General features: G+C 35.8%; 1 protein-coding gene across 6 annotated transcripts in view; it reads right to left on the bottom strand.

Annotated features, from left to right (window-relative positions):
• The window catches only part of pan (pangolin), a 67,114-nt gene that overhangs the window by 6,134 nt on the left and 38,398 nt on the right, over positions 1–22,582 (bottom strand). The window contains exons 6-12 of one of the 6 annotated variants that reach the window (XM_064681420.1): positions 19,842–19,929; positions 18,201–18,281; positions 17,979–18,128; positions 11,257–11,449; positions 8,746–8,905; positions 6,965–7,034; positions 1,784–2,281 (exon numbers count right to left, since the gene is read on the bottom strand). In XM_064681420.1, coding sequence (XP_064537490.1) covers positions 1,927–2,281; positions 6,965–7,034; positions 8,746–8,905; positions 11,257–11,449; positions 17,979–18,128; positions 18,201–18,281; positions 19,842–19,929 — 1,097 coding nt within the window. In that variant the 3' untranslated portion in view covers positions 1,784–1,926. Of the gene's footprint in view, positions 1–1,773; positions 2,282–6,960; positions 7,035–8,745; positions 8,906–10,710; positions 10,877–11,256; positions 11,450–11,930; positions 13,368–17,978; positions 18,129–18,200; positions 18,282–19,841; positions 19,930–22,582 lie in introns of those variants that run through there. The other 5 variants (XM_064681417.1, XM_064681416.1, XM_064681418.1 and 2 more) reach the window with 5 other exon arrangements.

Here is a 22,582-nt window from a genome sequence, read left to right as displayed (position 1 = left end):
CTGACCTTTCACATTTAACCCCTTCAAATTGATAGACACATTCAAAATGGGTTATTTCTGCATGCAGGTATCATAACAAAATCGGAAACTATCTTAACATAAATACATGGAATTAAAAACAAACAAAACAATTCAAAATGAATGGTTCTCAATTTGACATATATATGCTTATATATATATTATATAATGATATTATATAGATATTATATAATAAAATACAAAAGAAATAAAAATATAGTAAGGAAATCGATAAATGCAAATAATTTTAGGGGTCACTTTATTTAAAAAAAAAAATATAAAGTATAAATTATCCTAAGAATAAAACTGTTCCAATCTGTCTTTAGATTTTGGGCAATGGGAAAGTTATATTGATAATCGGTCGGTAAATAAAGAGTATATTTCAAGACGTATCATATAAGCATATAAATTAGAGATAATCCACGTTCCACAAGGCATGCATAATAATAATAATAATTTCTCTGCAGACATTTCGAAATGTTCCAACAAAAAAACAATAATATATATCTATATATATATAAATATAAATAGTTAACTGAAATGGTAGAATTAGCAGCAATCAATGCACTTAAATTTGTTCATCGCAGTAAATAACAATAATAAACGTAATAAATCATCAGTTATATTAAATAATGGTTAAAAGGCATAAACGGCTGTGGTTCAATAAACATAACAATCATACAACATTTAAAAGAAAAGCCAGTTTCGTCCCAAAACGGACCAAGTTCACAAACTCAAATTAAAAGGCAACAAACTGCAACAACAACAACAACAACAACAACAACAGCAACGACAACAATAACAAACAGCTCTAGCAAAAATTTAAAATTGAGCTCGGTTTAAGTACAACACATTTAAATTATCAAAGATACATATACATATATATATATATATATATATATATATATATATATATATATATATATATATATATATATATATGTATATATATCAAAAAATATTCCCTATCAAAGGCCACATGTGCTCAAAATGATATTCGTATATGATTTAAATCAATCAATTTAACTTTATTATTATTAACTTACACAGGTAAGCAATAGTATTAATGTACATGGAATTAACTAAGTTTCATTCTTTGTATTAGATTCATAATTTCCTTGTCCCTAGCATCATCATGGCATGCCGCATTAGCACAGTTATTCTTATTCAACAATTTATAACTTAAATTAGAAATTGACTAGATCAACAAGTCTTTACTCAAACGTTCATTGGCAAAGACGCAGACATTAACTAAAATTTGAAAAAGAAATAAATGTTATAAGAATGTCCATTTAATGTTCATTAAAGACCAATTTCATAATTGAAGAATGCGATTTATATTATTTGTTTATATATCAATAATCGTACAAATCATTGGCGAAAGGAAAACTCTCTGACTGAATCATCAGATTAAGCCTGATGTAACCCGATTGGCTTGAACATATTCATTAGGCATAATGTGCATAAGCATAATGATATATGCCATTAACAATATGCAAAGATAAATGATCTGATCTGATCAAAATTTAATTTATTTATTTAATTTTGCACGGATTTTTTGAAAATAAACAATAGAAAAAAAGGGTAATAATAATATGAAAAATGAATGAATGCTAATGCGGCCTAATGCTAGCTTTTTGCAAAGAGTATAATAATTTGAATATGTTGCTTGGTTAATCGTAATGCAAATTAGAAATCACTGAATTTATGTACATGGCATATGGCATATATATGTAAACGTATACGTTATTTACTGGCATTTCAGCTGAGTCGTACGCCCGGCCCGCCTCTTTGGCGAGTCTAGGATGCGGATGCGGTTGCGGATGCGGACGCAGGTTCGTTGTCCGGGAGAGATCTGCTGCCTGCTTATTTTCGCCGCGGTCTGCCGTCCTTTTCTTTTGTTTTTTTTTACAAATTTACATAGGTCGGGGGTGCCTGCGGTGACAGTTGCTGGCTGCTCGCGTTAGCGCCAGTTGCACCGCCGCCAACACCACCCCCTCCCCCTCCACCGCCACCTCCACCTCCACCATTATTGAGAGATGGTGCCGATCCATTTCCGGTATTGCTGGGCATCATTTGCAAGTGGGTGTGCGTGTGCGAAGACGATGTGGATGACGATGAGGAACTTGATGACGAATTGGGCAGCATGACAGTAGCCCCAACCATGCCAGGTGTCAGCATGCCGACACTTATGCTATTCACACCTGGGCCGCTGACAATTGCGCCTGCAACGGTACTGTTGACGCCCAAACCCACACTGGGACTGAATTTGAGAAAGTCCAAAATGTATTATTTGGTTAGGCAATATGAAAAGAACGGTAATTCGTAATATTCGTCAGCGAATTTGTTTACTCAACAACAACAAAAAAACAAAGGCATATTTGTTTGTATGTATGTGCTTGTATGTGTGTGTGTGTATTTTGATTTTTTTTTTTTGTTTATTAAGCATCATTCAGTCCTAATGCCAGAACTAATCGAACAAACCCAACTCGCAAAGCTCTATTATATATATTCAATTCAATCCTGAAACGATTCGCAACAATTCAAGATGTCTCATCTCAAAAACCATTAAAAAGTTCAGTGTAAAAAATTGAATATAATTCGAAATTAATGGGCCGATATTTTTTCTTGGAAATAGATAAAGCAACAATTATGTCCCTTGCACATAATTCAAATAAACAAAAAATGAAATAAGAGGATTGAGACAATTTTCAACAATAATCGAAAAAGCAAGGATTTAAAACCCTTGTAGAAGCTCGTAAGTGCCGAGTTTTGATGAAAATATATTCGAAAAACAATTTTATAATATATAGATGTCAGAACCTATTTTTGACCGATGCTTCCTATGGCATATATAATATATAATATAATATAGTAGGAACAACTTTTCGGCCGATTCCGAGACAGAAAGTCGGACCTATGCAAAGTTATAGCTTGGCTGTTGATCTGATCTTGGGTATATATAATTTAAGGGGACGGATATGTCCTCCTTCTATGCGTCTCACACTTCATGATAAAACTAAATTGCCGCCAACAAAATGAGAGAATAGGAAAAATATGGATTGCCAGTTTAATGACTTTGTCATTACAAAAACCAATTTATTACGATTTTAAAACAAATACCTTTTTTCGAATTATGTGTGCATATAAATGATTCAAAATGAACACAATTGAATCAGAGTGGAAGTTCAAAATTAATTTTAAAATTTAGGTTTAGCCTACAATTGAACTGTTTTCATATATGTAGGTTTATGTGTTACTGTTCATTGTTGTCATCTGATAGCAAATAATAAAAAAACATACATATATTATAAATATTCCCAAATGTTTCTACACTTTCAAGGCAAAGATGGGATCTGGATGGGAGTGCGACTAAAAGTTGCGGGTAGATATTTGCATGCTCAAAATCTTTGCGGATCGCCATGTTTTTGTAATCGGACATAAAAAGAGTCTCTAAATCATTTTTTAGACATTTGACAATTGTACATAATTGCCGAACTTGGTGAAAATAAACTTATGACCGATTCTTCCTATAGAGCTGTATGTTATAGTAATGCCATTTTCATAAGGATTCGGGCCTGGTCAGGACAAGTTTTCATACAAGAATCAAATTTTCGACCAATCTTTTCTACAGCAGATATATGTATATAGAGGTCCGATCCGATCCGATATGCGGAAACCAAGAGACTAGCTTGCATAGAAACAGACAGATATCGAATCCGCGGTTGATATTAGAAATATATATACTTTATAGAGGCGGGAATGACTTCTTATATGCGATTCATATTCAAAACCACGAGCGAACACTATACTAACAAGTAAGAGGTTCTAGTCAGGAGGTCCCGACTTTAGTAGAAAGATAAATTAAAATTAAAAAAAAACGTTCCCTTAGCAGGATTCGAACTCGTAACTGACCGCATTACATGCAGCCGACTCTACTCAACAGCCACACCAGCCAAAAAATAAAACATTTTCCTTGGCAGGGTTCGAACTCGTAACACACCGCCCTACTTTCCGCCGCCTCTAGCCAACAGCCACAACATTCATTACGTCTTAACAAGAAATAAAAAGAATTAAAATAGCAGCATAGAAAACAATACAACCGCAATTGCAATGCTGTTGATATAATTCAAAGCAGACGCGCATGAATATGTGTGTGTGTGTACATGTATACAGAAATTCTTGGAATTTGCGCTTGCCGCCCCAAAGTCGAGGTCAGCATCTTATTGTACTATAGAATATTTGTGTGTTATCAAAAAGTCAATTGCATTTAAATTGTGGCTTATATTGGTGGGCAGCATGAATTGGTGTTTTAACTGGATTCATGGCTAAGAGGTAGAAGCGGGAAGGTGGTGGTAGCTATAAAATGAAAGATACTTGGTATATACATACATATACTACTATTCTATAAGCTACATGTCAAGTTTACCAAAATTGCGCATAAAACAGAATTTCGATATCGAGTTTTATCGATTACTTGGAAACGGGGCAAGTTATCGAATATCGGAAACAAACTCGATCTGCGCGGGCATCAGGACGATCTACAGATCTGAGATCCTTGTGTTCATACATACGGAGAGACAGACAGACGGACGGACAGACGGACGGACGGACACATGGAATTGGCTAGATCGACTCGGCTATTGATGCTGATCAAGAATATATGTATACTTTATGGGGTCGGAGATGCTTCCTTCTGCCTGTTACACCCCTTTATACCCCTTTTACCCATTTTCAATGGGTTCAGGGTATAAAAAGTAGAAATTATCTAGGCAAGAGTTGCAGTCGATCAGATTCCATTTGAGTATCTAAGATCATGCACAAAAATCGCACCCACGCAAACTCTCACTCTTGGGAAAACTTGTTGTTCTTAGGAATGAAAGTATAAATTTGGCAAAAACCAAAAATGTATACCCTGAACTCATTTAAAATGGGTAAAAAGAGAGAAAAGCGACAAGTATCTCCAAAGGGTATACAAATTCTTGGTCAGCATCAAAAGTCAAGTCGAATATAAGATCTAGAGGCTTAAAATTTTCAACAAAGGTCCTCTTAGTGTGGAATACTAGATCTTAAAACCTAACAGATATGCTCAAAAACAGGATTTCGATAAAAATGATTGGCAACGGGACCAGTTTTCAATTATATAAAATATATATTATATATAAGTTATACATTTGCACAAATACATTAAACCCTTCTAACTAATTTAGTTTTTTTCAAATATATTTTTTAACACTATTTGTAAGAAGGTTTTGTGTATACCTATTTCATTCAAAAGGTGTATTTTGACACCTTAGCTAATAAGAGAGGAACAAGTTTTTAAAATTGTTCTCTTTTGATTTACTTTGTCGAGAATTATGCTAACACTAAATTAATTCAACAATCAATTAATAAATTATCATCAAAAAGTCAAAATTTAGAACAAATTATTCAACATAGAAAATAGTTTCAAGTTAAAAACTGAAAAGGTGTCTGTTTGACACCTTCGGTACAAATAGTGTTAATAATACTTGTGTATTCCTTTACCCATTAAATAGGTAAGGAGAAGAAGAAGAAGAAGAAGAAGGAAAGGTTCAGGGTAATCCCTAGTAGGGCACTTCTGACAGAAGCGCAATTTTTGGTTTTTTCCTAAGCAATTTTTTCAATTGCTGAACTAGCGCTTTACTTAAGTTAGGTATTATTGAAAGATACTTATTAGTATTGATTAATAAAAATGACAAAAATTGAGGTTGAATACACTTTTTCAAAATATATGTTCGAGTTTCTGCTTATACATATGAATATTCAATGGGAAAATACAACTAATAAGCAAGGTTTCAGTACAGTATTAATTTGTTGATCCAATCGACAAAAGCTTATTCAGAATTCTCCATTGAAATTTAGGCAAGAAGAAGAAGAAGAAGAAGAGAAAAACAAGTGACTAGAGCTTCGAATGAAGAACAGAGTTTGTTTTCTAATTATTTTTACTAGATTTGTTATCGCTGAGGAATTATCCACTTTAAATCATAAAATCTCTGGTCCTGTGCAGGGTGCAGGCAAGGGCATGGCAAGGGGGGGGGGGGGGCATTGTAGATGGAAAAGAGAGCATTAAGTTGCATGCAAATACATTTAATAGTATCTCGGCCATATATGTAGATTGTGGCCACAATGCCCTTTGTTACTTAATAGTTGTCATTACTGTTAATTATTATCTAGAGTCAGGTATCGAATAATATGTGTGTATTTAGGTGTTTAGGTGAGTGTAGAATAATGTGTGATAGATATACTTAATAGAACTTATGTAGATTATTGATGTGTACAGATTTCAATTGATGAGACAATATATGTTATTCCTTCGTCTAAATGTACATACACAAACATATGTACATTTATATTAGAGTTGTATTGTTCATATTAGAGCTGAACTATTTCCTTGAGCTAGCTATTTTCATACTTCTAATATGTTATTTGAGCAATCGAATTAGGCCAAGACAATGGAGTAAATCCGATTGTTGAACGAACGACTGTTGGAACTGGAATAATGATCTGCATATATATATATATATATATATATATATATATTCTTTGATTCTGTCTGTTACATTTCTAAACTAACTTTTAAATAGTGAATAAATATTGTATCAAATATTGCATAAAATATGTTAAACATATGCATCAATCAGATATTCACCTTTCATTTAATTTTAAGCTAATTACAACTCTAATATGCGTGTACCTATGCATGTCTTCGATATGAGTATTTGGTACAGTCATGCTACTGCGCTTATGTTTATGTACCTTTTTAAGGCCATTTAAGCAAGTTTGGGCACGCTGTGACAATTTGTGGTCAATTTGCAATGTGAACAACTGATGGATTGATTATCTTCTCTTATCATAAACGCAGTATGTAATATCTTAAACAAGCGCTGTCAACCTAAAAGATACTTTTGTACAATTTGTAACCTACCTGCAGGGCTTGCACCATTGATTCTGCTGGTCCAGTCCGAATCGCGCTCGACACTTTTTCATGTTGTTGCCTACGAGAAAAAGAAGTTAAGATTGGTTTTTGGAAAAATGTTGCATTATAAGGACACCATAATTGAACATGATCGAGTTGTTAGTTAGTTGAGCAGCAGAAAGCTAGTTTAAGCATTCATATTACAATTCGGACTAAATAAGAAACAGATAGAGACTACACAACGAGCAACATGATACGAACAAATAATAAATTAACAATTAATAATGGATAGTTAAGCCTTAAACTAGATAGAGATTTCCATTTAACTACATTCCACATCATATTCTTTAAGGAATATTAGCTAAACATCTGGACGTTGAAGTTGAAAAGAAGATGAAGATGAGATAAAGTCACATGAAGAACGCGAATTATAAATTAAACTTGTTTTCCACTTTTTCTAATCTGTTCACGTAGTGAAAACGAGTCGATTTATGGCCGAATTTTATACATTATAAAGAAAATCAATTTCGATTATTTCAATAAGTACATGTGAATATATATATGTATATATATATTTTTTTTGTGAACAGAGTATGAAGCAGCATGTTTCCATTCTATTTTCGTTTGAATTAAATTTGGCTAATATAACTCACATTGGCTAACACATAAATACTAGTTGATTGCTTTAATTGTATTTGGTCAGCATAACTGATTTAGTATGATTTAACACACAACATTCGTATACAAAGCGTTTTAATTACTCATGCACTAATAACTAGATGTATGTGAGTATGTAGTATAAGTCAACTGTGTATAAGTATAATAGTATAATATACCGTATAATTGCTTATAGCGCGTATAAGTAAGCAGTATAAGTATTCAGTTGACTGATACTACGTACACGTATACAAATACAGCATAAGTATCAAGTTTACTTATACGTAGTCTAAGTTATTATTCTTATATTTACTTTAACTTATACTGCATACTGTATACACACACATGGAAATTATTTTCCTCATATATGAGAGTGTAGTATAAGTGTATGCAGTAAAAGCACTTATACTGGATGAGTACTTATAATTATACTGTATGCTGATACTACACAGACACACACACACACATAAGAGTCATATCAATAGAAAGTTATAACGTGCAGGCAATGATATTATAAAGCTAGGTAATTGTAATTTTTGATCGTAATCACTTATTGACAATCAGACATACATCAATATATATATAGATACATACATACGACAATGGTTGATGAATGATATGTGTACTATTTGTTTAAATGAATTATTACAATAAATAGAGAGGGAAAACTGCCTGTAAACAGTTTCGAGTTAAGCAAGTTGGGGATGCAAATTATTTACAGGGTAAATTATTTAGTAGGGTGAATTTTCTAGGGATTTCCTAAATCTACTTATTATTGTCATAAATAAGTTGAGGGAATTTTTTTTCGTTTATTCATTTTGATCTATGTTTTCTTATTTTTTCAACTTCGTTCCAATCGCAACAACAAGTATGTTTTTTTTTTTGTACTTACACAAAGTTGTGTGTGATTTTTTTTGTGTCTTTTATTAAACAAATTAATATGAAATAGTCTGATTATATCGTTTGATAATCATTTAACGTATGTCTGGCTGTTTAAGTTTTGGTTTCGATTTTGATTTGGTATTGTATTGGTATGACATAGTACATAGTACATGGTACATAGTACATGGTACATAGTACATATGTACATTTGTAATATGTATCGTAGAAAAGTTTAAGAAAATGTTTCTAACCTCCTCCGTCGCTGGTCGCATCTTGCTTCCGTTTCCGCTTCTTGCCGCGTGACGCGTTCGTGCGTGAGCTCCAATCGGGATACATCTGCATGTGCAGCTGGCGTTCCCGTCGCGCCAGCTCGTAATACTTGGCCTGCTCCTCACGCCCCAAGGCATGCCACTGCGAGTGGAGGGAATCGAATGCATATGCATGTATATATGTATATATATGCGAGGTGTCGCGCGAAAAGAACATTGTGTAATAATTGTGGTTGTGTGTGGCAATCGGTGCGAATTTCGACACATTTTTCAAATTTCGTATTTTCGTATTTTGGTATTTTCGTATTTTGGTATTTTCGTATTTTGGCGATCAATCGAATTGTTTTTGTTAGATTTGGTTGCGATATGCGCAAATCAAAATTATGAAAAATAAAGAGAGATAATATGCAATTATATACATTAATCAATCAGGTGAGATATTTTTTAACTCTATTTAATTATGCTATTCGGGCACCCGCCCGCCAATCAGAGCACACACAGTGGACAAAAGCCGACGGAGAGGAGAATCGTATTTATTCGCCGGAATCGTAATATTGTTCGAAAAGCTTTGACGGATCGATCTTGTAGACGGTTTCGGGTGCATGCATTCGCCAATTTCAAGTCCTCACATATATACTATATGTATAATAGATTATTCGGTTTGTTTTTATTGTATATGATTCTTGTGTTCAAGAATCTATGGAAATGAAAGCATTAAATAAAATGAAATGTTTTTTTTTTTTGGTTTTGTTTTTTTTTTTCTACATATTTTCCTGTTCTCTGCACTTTGTGCTTGCCAATTCAATACATACAAAGTATATTGTGTTCGTGTGAGTGTATTATTTTGCCAATTGAACCACATAGGTATGGAAAGTCCTGCATAGGAAGCATACATAGGTAACGCTCCAAAACTATTCTCTTGTTAACAAATCTCTTTTCCTACGATTTGTTTTTGCATCTTTTATATCTTTTCAAATTGTTACTAATTAATCGATTTTCTTTTATCAACATTTTCGTATTCTTTCTGTATTATTAAAACAATAAGCTTTCATTCTTTTTTTAAATTCTGAATTTTTGTTCAAGAATAGGGGAATTTGAATTGTTACTAAAAAAAAAGGGGAATTAAATCGAATCGAAACTAATCCCAGAAAAGTAGCCACGGTCAATGGGATTTGACAAAGACGATAGCGAACATTCCAAATAGACGAAATCTAGTCGCTTTTTTTTCACAGTTTCACATTTTCAAAATAGATAAATATAAATAAATATTCTGAAAACAAAAAATGCCAGAATGTGTATACAAGCAAAAAGCTACGGGTTACCGAAGAGAGACAGCGAGAGCGAGAGAGAGAGAGTGAGAATCAAAGGTACTCTATACTCTATAACATGTTATGTTTAATTACTTTCTAGTTTAGGTACACTTTTTAAAGTACACTTTCAAATTGGAATCTGCTTAGTACAAATCTAAAGCTAACTACGAAACATCTAAGATTCTGTCTAGTTTCAAAAATGTGATTTTTTTTTTTTTTTTGGAATTGTTTATTAAATAATGTCGGGTTTTTGTTTTGTTTTTTTTTTTGGTTTTCTTTCAGTTATTTTGATGCGTGGTACGAGTTAAATTTAAATTCTAAGTATTTACACAAATTACATTAATAGTAGGTAGTACATGTTTAATTTAATTTGTTAGTTCTAGTTTTTGTGTTAGTAGCAGCTGATTTTAAATGTGTGCTTGTGTTATTGATATTGATATCGATACTGTTAATGTTAATGTTAATGTTATTGTTAATGTTAATGTTATTGTAGTTGTGTTCGTGTACGGTATGCATGTTTTGAATGAAATTTTTCAAATCGAAAACGAAAACGAAAAACGAAACGAAACAATAATAAAGGTTGAATGCGGTTAGAGAAGAATAAGTGTGTTACAAATTTGACAATTTTGTGCAATACCTCCCGAATCCGCTGTCGATCTGTCTTTTTTACGCTTTTTCTTTTTTGACACGTAACCGTAGTTATCTCGTGCACTCCACCCCGGATACAACTCCATATGCAATTGGCGCTCTTGTCGCGCTTTTTCGTAATATTTGCTTTGTTCTTCGCGGGAAAGTTCGTGCCACTACAAAAGTATCATTAATGTTTGGGAATCAGTTAGCATTAACTTATATTGGTTTTTTGTCAAGGTGTCAAGTTCAATATGCATATATATTATATATTTAGTTAATTTGATTTGTGCGAATTCCAAATAGTTGGTACTTTTTTTTATACAGTTATAGTCCGTCAGTCTGTCCTTTTATAATCAAGGATTATTTGCGCTGAAGTAGCATTCGCAGCATTTAAAAACTGTTCCGGTTTGTTCGAGGCTTGTATTTATATATGAAATGAAAACCCCAATCATAAAACTTAACCAGAGAGAGAGTAACCAGAGATGACTTGGCAGCCAAGTTAAAGGTTAAAGGTTAAAGGGACTGTGCTATTACGATGGACTATGTAGCTTACCCGTCGGCCCAGTATTTGATTAATCGCCGCCGACTCTTTCAGGGTGCATTCGGCAACAACTTTGGCTCTCATCTCTTTCATGTACAGCATAAATGCATTCAGCGGCTTCTTGATATGTGGCTTCTTTTTATCATTTGAACTATCTTTACAGTCGTTTGCTTGCGAATTCGATGAGCTTTTGGTATCCAAGTTTCTGAAATGAATCAACAAAAAGCACAAGCATATCACTTTCAATCCACAAACAAAAATCAAACATTTTAAGAGATACAAAATAAACACTAGAAAGCAAATAATCGTACAGCAGATATCTAATTTGTTGGACATATCTGAATGTCTTTGAATCCTTGACTTTTGAAGCCGACAAATCGGACAAGAATCAATCAATATTGCAAACTGTTTAAGTGCAAATTTAGTCCCCAAAAACCTTAGGGATGAATTTCTTGTTTGTCATGACATTCATACACCTCCGATCAGTATCCGACCAAAAGCCGTGTTGATATAGCTATAGCTTCTTCTGGATCGGGCCACTATATCAAATATCTGCCATAGAAATGATGGGAAAATGATCAGAAAACGTTTTTGAAATAACTATCTTGAGAGAAAACGTCGGCCAGAAACGAGCTCGCTCTCACACTTTTTTATTTTGTGTAACCTTAAACGAATGTTAAATTTACATTTTTTTTAGCCTGGTTCCAATGCTTAAATCGTAGGGAGTATCCGAACCAGCTCCTAGTCCCGATTCGCTACCACATCCAGTTGCAATCCCGGCTGCCACTGTCAAAGCGCTAAACTGTGCCTTGAACATGTCCGTAATAGCACGTTCCTGGAGTGCAGCAACTGCCGCAACTGCCGAGGATGTATCTTGAAGGGTTCCTCCTCCGGCTGAGGATGAGGCTCCGGCTCCGGCGGTTGTCGATGCTACCGAGGATGGGCACATTGGCATACTGGCGATAGCGACAACCTTGTACGCGTTGTCCCCGTTGAGCTCCTTGCCGGAATATTCCGGCTGGCAGTTGCTCGCCGATGATGAGGATGTGGGAGTCTCGATGCGACGCGCATATCTCGATTTTCGCCGGTGATTATATTTACTCGAGCTCAAGGAGTACGAGGTGCAGCCAAGCGGGCCTGTAACTGTCGAACAGCTGCTGTTGCTACTCGTTGGCGGTGTGGCTGGCGTTGGAGGGAACGGAAGATCGGCCAAGTACACCGGTACATCCGATGTGGCAGACTCTCGATTAATCGCTGCTCGGCATTGCTGCGTGCCCGGCGATAGATTCAAGATGGAACAGTTCTCGGCAATGGTATTCGAACCGGGAGGGGCAGGCAGGGGCAAGTTGTTGCCGCTGGCTAGCAAGGCATTCATTTTGGCCTGCACCGACGACAACGAAGTATATTCCAAAAGAATTTCGGCGGCCGTGCTGCAGGTGTCACCGTCATCTGCCGGATGCACGACGTTGTTCCTTGGATGCCAAATGCATGCGGGTGACGCAGATGATGCGGGTTCCTCTTCATCGTCGCTATCACTGCTCCCGGCACTTTCGCTGTGCCCATTCACGTAACCTGGGCCAGCTGCTGCTGCTGCTGCCTGCTGCAGGATAATATTTTCGATATCTTGCAGGGTGCGCAGTTTGTCGGGTGATGAATGTGCTTCGGGTTTACTTGTGCAGTTGTTCTCTTGCCTATAGCTGTTGTTTTTTGGGCTAACTTCTGCATCGATTTTGTTTCTGGACCCCGAATCGCATTCGGCCGACAAAGCAATCGCAGCAAGGGCCATAACATCATGGGTGGGCGAATCTGTCTTGGTGTCGGGCGTAAGGCCTAGTCTTTGCAGGCTCCGTAGATAATAGAGCTCGGCACTGCTCCACTGGCGATAGAGACTTCTTACTTGCACCAGCATGCCTTCGATTTTCATTCGATTGTTTTCCAATTCGCGCTGTACGGTTACCTCAAGGGCCGAGCTGTTTGTATTGTCATCATCAAGTCTGTCTGCCCTTTCGAGTGGCATATTTAGATTATCCTGAAATTGACTGCAAAGTAATGTCAATTGCTCTAGGCCCTTCTTTATATCGAACAATACGTTCTTCTGCTCGCGCAAAAAGTAACCTTTCGAGCTTGAAGCGCATTGAGTCCGTTTGCTTAACTTGCATCTGTCTTTAGTGAATGAGTTCGAGTTCGAATTGGAGTTGGAGTTCGAGTTCGAGTTGTGTGCATCTGTTTTATCTCTCCGGCTGTGATCGTGATCATATCGAATACTCTGTTCGATATCGCTTTGTGTTCGATTATTGTTGTTGCTGTCGTGTGACAAGCCAATTGATAATGATGATGCTGATGATGCTGATGATGGTGTTGCCTTTGGCTCATTACTAACGGAAGATTTGCGCAAACCAGAAAACTCCAATATATGCAGCCTACGCTCTCGATCCTGATCGACCTCCAATGACAAATGCGGCTGATGCAGAAACTGTGCATAAAGCAATTGTGTTGCCAGGAACTGTCGCTGCTGCTGCTGCTGTTGCTGCTGCTGCTGTTGCTGCTGCTGCTGTTGCTGCTGCTGCTGCCGTTGTGTGCTCTTTTGCTGGGAGAGCACATTATTGGTGTAGATGCGAGCGAGTAATGCATCACGATTACAGCTTGTATCCAATTGGTCGCGATCCCAATTGCGCTGAGGGTCCTCCAGCTTTGGCCAGTGCTGGAGCATGTCGTGCTGCTGCCGCAGTAGAATTTCCGACATCAATGTGGATGTTGCAGTCGGCAGCACAGCATTGCTTGCGGGTGCATTAAATATGTGATCCATCACATCGGAGCCTTTGTTGGCCTTTGTGGCTGCCTCACTCGCACTCTGTATATGATCAATGAATTGTGCATTCGGGGCTGTTGTTGTTGTTGTTGTCGATGTTGTCGATGATGATAATGCTGATGCTGATGATGATGACGATGACGATTGCGAGATCGTTTCCATTATATTGCCAACGGGAAGAGAAAAGTCCTTTGGTTCCTTATTCTCATCGGCGGCGCTTTCATTTCCATTTAGCTGTATTTGTCTATAACTATTTGACTCTCTTATTGGTGATAACGCTTCGGGAGTGTCATCTATGCTGCTTTTGCTGTTGCCCTTGGTATTCCTGGCACTTTTTGTAGTAGTATCCATAACACTTTCAATTCTGGCAATGCAGCTATTCGAATTATCCGGAGGTCATAGTCTTTCGAGCTGCTGTCGATGCCGTTAAAGGATTTCAAATACGTTTACATTCACTTCAGAGTTAAATAACTCCGATCCGCGTCGAGACATTTGAATTTTTCTTCTACTTCACTTCACTTTATTTCGAATAGACTCTTGATTCTTTTATTTCGATTAGAAGAGAATCGGCATCAAAGTTTCATACGTTTTTAGAGTTCACAAAACTAAACTTAAAATATGCACGCAAATGTAAAATAAGTAAAGTCCTAGCAACATTTGTCACATTCGCATGTATTCGAATACCATTAAACATCCTATACCCTCAAAGAGGTGGACAATTTTGTGCAAAACTATACTGTAAAATGTTACAATATATCCCATCTCACCCGTTCACAACTCGCAACACAAGTACAGGGTATCTGCTTGCGATGTGCATATTCGATTTGGATTCTTTAACTTTATTGGAGAGCCAAATTTGTGGACAATAACAGTATTTGTATAGATTGCACTTTGACCCTGCTATGATGCTGATGATTTTTCATTCTTGACCTACACCACCCTCTGCCACTATTGAGATTTACTGAAGTAATTCCCTTGAGTGAGTAGTTAGTAAATCTATATTCTTCTCGTTTGGATGCTTTTTTTTTTTTTTAAATAAAGCTCTCTCTTACTACACACTGTTCACAATAGAAAGAGAGTCGATTGGTTTTTATTGCTGTCTGACATAATGTATTGCAATTATATTTGGGTCGGAATATTTGACAAATATTTGCATATTTGGCCAAAGTTGTAAAGTTTTAGGAACCACTAGCCGCATATTTAAAGAGCTTGTCTTTTGCTTGGCTGTTGTCAACAGGGTATTGGGCAGTCGGCTCAGTCGTTCTCAGAGTGGACTGGGACTGCTCTCGTTATCGTTATTGAGGCAACAGAACAGACAGGCGCACTAACCATAACACAAGCATAACCCTGTTGCCTGCCTGTTGCGGATTTGAATAAGAGAATATGCTGCACGCATTTGATATGTGTATGTACACATGCGAGTATCTTTTATCAAAATTCAACAATTCATCTATTTGCAATTGCATTTCATATTCGGTCTGGTCCAACTTTCAGCCTGCTGATTAACTCTTGCTCTTGTTTATAGTTTTATTTTTATTCTCACATCCACAAATGCTGCGCTTCGACTGAATTAAATTGAATTGTTTTGATGGTATTTAAATAGAGTTCTCTTTTGGGTTTCGCATCAAGTATCCCCTTGTTGTCTGTGTGTATTGCTGAGCTGATTTATGGCTGGATGCTTTAAACGCAATTTAGATGAATATATGTGTATGGTAATTTTATGTAGATACATTTTCTCTAATTATGGGCGAACATTATTCTCTATTTTCAACTATTTTCACCAATATGCTGAACTGAAGCCACAAACACGACACAGCAAATTGCAAATTGAATTGATTTCTATTTGGTTTTTTGTTAAAGATTTTGGCACATTATCGCACTTGATTTTATTTATGGGATATATGCATCAAATGCAGGTTTAGCACAGTAGTTGCTCCCAAAGTTGTGAGTTGTGAAGGAGCACACGCTTCTTAAATGTATGGAAATTTCACAGTTTTAACCGAATAATGCGAGTCTCGGACATCAGGTATTTGATTTTTGCAGATTTCTTTGATTTTTGCTTAACTGTCTGCCCAGCAATTTGACGAATTACTTCCGACTTTGGGGGCTTTTAAGCTAACAATTTACAGTCGTATTCGACTCTATCGCCTTTTTCATCACTTCTCTCTCTCGCTCTCTTCTCCGAGAGAGGCCGGCGTGGGCCAATGCAGAGAACGATTGCGCGGTGAGAGAAAACGCATCGAACGTTCTCTCGTGAAAATTTCGAAATGCAGCTTATTAGTTCGTTGGGACTAGCGCAAAACGCAATATGTCGGCTGGCCGAGCAGTTGATTTTTCTACTATTATAAATGGCATTAATTATTACTACATTTAAAACCATCAACAACCAACCGGGTATATATGCCTGCCGTCAATTAAATTCTTTTAACAAAGAAGCATCTTCTTGACGATACCCTGTATTCAGCAAGACGTCGGATGGCCTTCACACTATGGAAAGCTTATTCTTGATCAAAAAGATATTTATTGATCACACATTCTAGTTCTAATGTTTTTGGAGATCGTCGTCTCAATCATATATTACCTTAATTGGTCGCCATTTCTTTTTTTTTTTCATACATTGGTTAATTAGTATACGATTTGATTTTGCTCATTTAGAATGGACGCAGAGTACAAAACTTGAAATATTTCACATTTTGAGCGGCTTCAGCAAGAATAAGTTAACAGATTTTAGGTATCGAACTTGGGAGTCATTTAGCAAACTATCGCAATGAAGTATTATCGATATGCTGCTTTAGAGTACAAAATTGGTGTTCGCTACTGTGAGCGGTTGCGCAGCTGTTGACAGTGGCGCCCTCTATCAAAAGGATTTTATGTGCTTAAAGTACGAGGATAAAATTTCAAAATTTCCCACTAACTTTTGTACTTTTATATGTAAGTAAATATTTAAGCATATTCATAACAAAAGTAGCAACTTTAAATACATAAATTAAAGCTAATTATTTATTTACTTCTTTTTTTTTGCTTAAAGTTTTACCTTTTCCGATTCAAATAAGGAATAGGCTTACGAATTTGAAGTGCAACTAAATTAGAAACAGAATTTAAATAAAATAGGATAATGGCAATATAGTGGGGAAATTTTACAATCGCTTCGTTTCATTCCGTCTTCTCTTTCAATATTAGTTGCAGGGCAAAGGCCCTTAGGGGATGGTTTCTAATGCGCAGACGCGCACTTTGGAGTGGGCCAATAGGAAAGTGGACATTTCTGTATTGTGTGTGTATATACATATATGCATATACATACATGTATATATATGTATACTTATACGTGTGTGTGTGTGTGCGTTCAAGTGGGTTGTGGGTAAATTAAATATGGCGTCTTGAAAGCGCCCACCCAATAAAACATTGGGCTAGCGGTACAGAAGTCTTAATGACCAAGTGTGAAAACATTCGATAGATCACAAAATACAAAAAAAATAATAATATTAATTTGTTAATAACGTCAATCAAATACTCTCGTTGTTGATAAGTATAAGTAGTATAAAGTTAAGTTTTCGTTATACTTGAGCAACATACATGAAATATACTTATTTTGAAAAATGAGATATACAATTATTATCGCCTAAATATATACAAACCAATTTGATATACTTGTCCTATATCGTCTAGCTAAGATATCTTCAGCATCAAAATATTTATACAAGAATGCAATTTACGAACTAAAGTTCCTACCGCAGATACAGATACATATTATATATTACATACATACAGTATCAGATGTTTAGAACGTTCAGGAACGTTGAACTCACGGCATGCAAATGCCTCAAAAAAGGAGATTGAAAATCAAAACTTATCCAATTAAAGAATATCTGTCGGGGAATCGGAAGAAAGGACCGAAACTTATCTATAATTTTTCTATGGATTTTACCTTGAATATCGATTGTTCGTTGTGGAATCCTGTACGCCGCAATCCTGTTTGGAACTAGACGCCACAATCGATGGATGGGAATTTAGAACGTGGTGAGATGTCGCATGAACGGAAGGCAACAGACTCGGTGAGAATCGAAATGGGAAATCGCTGCAAATCAAATAAATTATATAAATTAATTGTTGTAAATCAATACGCTTCACAAAATCATTTCATAATCACCTCGGTAGCGTTGTATTAATTGGTAATGAGGAGGGGTAGGGTGTTCTAAAACTAGATGCTGAGTAAACCGACGGCGTGTGCCTGAAAAGAATTAACGGTAAATATAACAATGGGTATTTTACAATTTAAAGAAAACAAGAATACATATTCACAAGGCTGCACAGGAAGCTCAAGATTTGATAGGTGGTTCAGGAGAAGATAGCCTCAACTAAACAACTAAGCACTTTATCTAATCTAAGCCCAGCGCTTTTATCCACGGGACCTACCACTCTGGGACTCAGGCTAATACCATGCATTCCCCCAACTCCTCTTCCCCCCAAACACAACCAAATCATTATAATTATTCGAAGTTGCCCTATTAGAAATGTCATACAACATGTCAACTTAATGTAGTTTCTGTGTCAAGGGAAAACGTCACAATTCATTGGTTATCCCCATGAGGACCTTTTTCTAAAAATCAAAGATTATAGTTTAAAACAAGTAAGAGGTTCTAGTCGGGAGCTCCCGACTAGAGGATACCCTGAACCCTCTTCTTCCGACAGGCGATAGGTATAAAATGAAAGATACTTGATAAATATATACTATTCTAGAAGCTACATGTCAAGTTTGGCGACTCTTGCTCTTATTATTCACCAAAATTGCTAAAAAAAAAACAGGATTTCGATATCGATTTTTATCGATTACTTGGAAACGGGGCAAGTTATCGACTATTGGACACAATAGTCTATTGTGCTATCAATCGTCTATTGATGCTGATCAAGAATATATATACTTTATGGGGTCGGAGATGTTTTCTTCTGCCTGTTACATATATTTCAGGGTATAAAAATGTGTTTCAATGTAGAAAATGTAACCAATGGGAATCTACGTTGTCAACTTGAATGCTGATCATCTCTATATATAAAACTGTTTTTCCTGACTTATTGACTGACGGACTGACTGATTGGAGATCAACGTTCGGCCCATAATCAACCGATCGGCCTTAAAATTAATTTCAAAGCTCTTTGTTGAAATTCACACAATTGGAAAATCGAAACCTCCTTCTTTGAATCTTTATGAAAATTCATTTGAGATGTGCTTCACACTTTTTGAATCAGAATCTACCTAAGAACTAAATGAGCAGCACGTGTTTCAGCAATTCAGAAATTCGGAAAACGAATGTATGAATGTTTTTTGTTTACCAACCGATCGCCTTCAAAACCATTTTCAGAGATCTTTGGCAAAATTTGTTTGATTCATTTTTCGGCTTCAAGATTCTCAGCAGACACGTGCGGAAACTGTTGATTGAAACCTTTGTTTCTTTATTCGATGGACTTTAAGCATATTATCAAATAGACGTAGAGTTCAAATTCAATTCGAAATCCCGGTTTTATTGAGAATTTCTCTACTGCTTCAAGATTTGACATCAACATCAAAATACATACGAATATTCTATGCGCAAAAAAATCGACTCCGGAAAATTGCATCACCGGAAAATATATACTAAAATTTGTATATCGGAAAGTGAGGAGTTACAAAAAATTTTTTTGAAAAACAAGGCCTCTCTCAGCCGCTTCATCCAGTGAAAATTTCAATGGAAAGGAATTTTATTAAGTTTGCATTCAGTAATAATATTTAAATAGTTTTAATTAATCAACTTACCATGAGGCTACTTGAGACATATCAGGACTTAGCATCGGATAAGGATATTGGGTGGCAGCAAATGGATATAAGGCAGGACGAGTAAGACCTAAAAAGAATATATATACAATTACTATTAAAAGCATCAATTAAATATGAGAACTAAGAACAATACAAACGAAACTCATACCATTTAGACAAGTTTTTGAATTTGGCGGTTATATTACCCAAGTGTTAATTTGAGAAAATCGGAAAACAGATTTATATTAAATACGATTCTCGGCATGTTACCTTAAAATATATATAACATAGCCCATCGATTAAAGAAGCAATGGCAATTATATATACATTTTATCTCTATATATTAAACTGTTTGTCCTGACTGACTGACTGACTGACTGATTGATTGATGATCAACGCACAGCCCAAACCGTAACAGCTAGGAAGTTACCTTATGTGATGTAGGTGCACGTTAAGACGGGGTTTCGGGAAATTCCGTCCGCAAGTGTGGAAAAATCGCGAAAAACGTTTGTATGTAACTTTTTTGTTTACCATCCGATCGGCCTCAAACTCAGTTTCAAAGATCTTTATTCAAATTCATTTGAGGGGTGTTTCACACTTCTTGGAAAATCCGTTCCTCCTTGGTGGAAATGGAGGTCAAAGATTTGGTGGGTGACGTTTCGCCATCAAATTCATTTCCAAGTATCTACTTCTTCGGGTGGAATGCGACTCAATGATTTTTTGTGCGAAGTTTAAAGTTGTGTCCGATTTGCTTCAAACTTATTTTCAAAGCTTTACATAAGACTTTAATAAATACGTATTTCAGCGATTTGGGAAATTCCACCCGCAACAGTGGTAAATTGGCGGAAAACGGTTGTATGAAAGCTGTTTGTTTACCGTCCGATAAGTTTCAAAATCATTTTCAAAGCTTTTTGAGAACGTTGATTTTTAACATACGTGCCACGGGCAAGGCCGGTTTATACCCGCTAGCGTATATATACTAGCAAGTATTGCCCGTCCCTGTCCGTTGAACTGAATTGAAATTTACCCGTACCATCTTGATCTCCACTTCTATCTAAAAGTGCATCTGTTTAAAGTGCATCAAATAAAGAACCAAATGTTGAAACCAGAGGTTTCCGCCCGGTAAGAATCTTGAGGTCGAATAAAAAATGTGAGTTTATTAAACCTTTGACCCGCATTGTCCATTCAATAAAGGTGAACTTTGCGAAGACGTGTCAAATAAATTCTGATAAAGATCTTTGGAAATGAGTTTGAAATCGATAATAAACCAAAAAGTTAAGTTACGTTTTTTCGCCTAATTTCCACAATTGCGGATCGCTGAAAAAAGTATTCGTTAATTTGTATGTATAGCTTTGAAAATAAGTGAAGCAAATCGGACAAAACTTAAAACTTCATCAAACAAAAATCTCTGAATCGCATTTTCCACCGAGGAAGCTTTGATTTTGCGAAAAATGTTAAACACGTCTGACCCCCATTTTCACCAAGGAGCAATGGATTTTTCGAAAAACCCTTCAAAAGAATTTGAATCAAGATCTTTAAAAGTGAGTTTAAAACCGATCGGATTGTAAGCAAAAAAGTTGCATACAAACGTTTTTTCACGATTTTTCCACACTTGCGGGTGGAATTTCATGAAAACATCACATCAGGTAACTACAGTGAAAATTTCAGTTTCCCAGCTCTTGCGGTTTGTGCTGTGCGTTGATCATCAATCAGTCAGTCAGTCAGTCAGCATAATAAGTTTTATATATAGAGATATATATGTATAGGTCAGTTGAAATCAGTTGATAATGATCATAACGATCGATTCAGTTGATAATGATCATGAATTGATATCCCTTATGTTTAAGTCTACCTGTACTATCTTGGATTGAACGTCTAAATGTATACTTTACATAAATATTTGAAGTCCAATAAATAAGGAACCAAAAGTTGGCATTAAAGTTTAATCTTCTGGTTATGATCTTTATAATTTTTCTCTCAATTAACCTTCGATCGGCATTTTTCATCCAATGTCCAAAATTGAGTTTGAAGCTGATCCGATAGTAAAGAATAGAGTTTCAAATTTTGCAGCGTTTTCAACATCCATGAAACACGCATTTATTAAGTTCCAATAAATTGAAATTAAGTTTAGAGATAGATACATTTTCATACGAGTCTTTGTGAACGGATCTCACTCGAATCATCCAAGAGGGGTGATTTTGAGCCAAGAGCGAAAATCTTTCATACAACCTGTTTCCGCCAAATACCACTCTTGCGGGTGGAATTTCAAGAATCGCTGAAACACAAATTCATTATAATTAAGTTTGCAGCAAATCGGAAGCCTGGATTCTGCAAAAAGTGTGAAGCACATCTCAAATGAGATTTCATAAAGATTCAAAGAAGGGAGTATAGACATTCCAAAAGTCTGAATTTAAGTAAAGATCTTTGACACACAACTATTTTGTACGATTTCCCAAAACCCAATCTTGGCATGCACCTTCATCATCTTCATCTCCATCTCTTACAAACAGTTGTATACACCTAAGTCTGTTTTTACACGGTCTTTTTTTACACGGTTTTGATATAACACGGTTTGAAAATTGAATATTTTTAATTTTTTTACACGATTTTATTCCATTTAGCACGATTTGAAATTTTATGTACATACTTAAATTTTTTTTGTCAAATTTAATTTTTGCGAAGTATGTTCATATCACAAAAAAGTATTTATGAAAGAAAAAAGTCTGAAACCATCGATAGTA

This window comes from Drosophila montana, unplaced genomic scaffold, assembly GCF_035044405.1.
Source record: "Drosophila montana isolate Dmon_TW-CO22-7 unplaced genomic scaffold, ASM3504440v1 contig_2397_1, whole genome shotgun sequence".
NCBI classification, from domain to species: domain Eukaryota; kingdom Metazoa; phylum Arthropoda; class Insecta; order Diptera; family Drosophilidae; genus Drosophila; species Drosophila montana.
The sequence above is the reverse complement of the archived record's forward strand: the minus strand, read 5'-3'. Positions and strand labels throughout refer to the sequence as shown.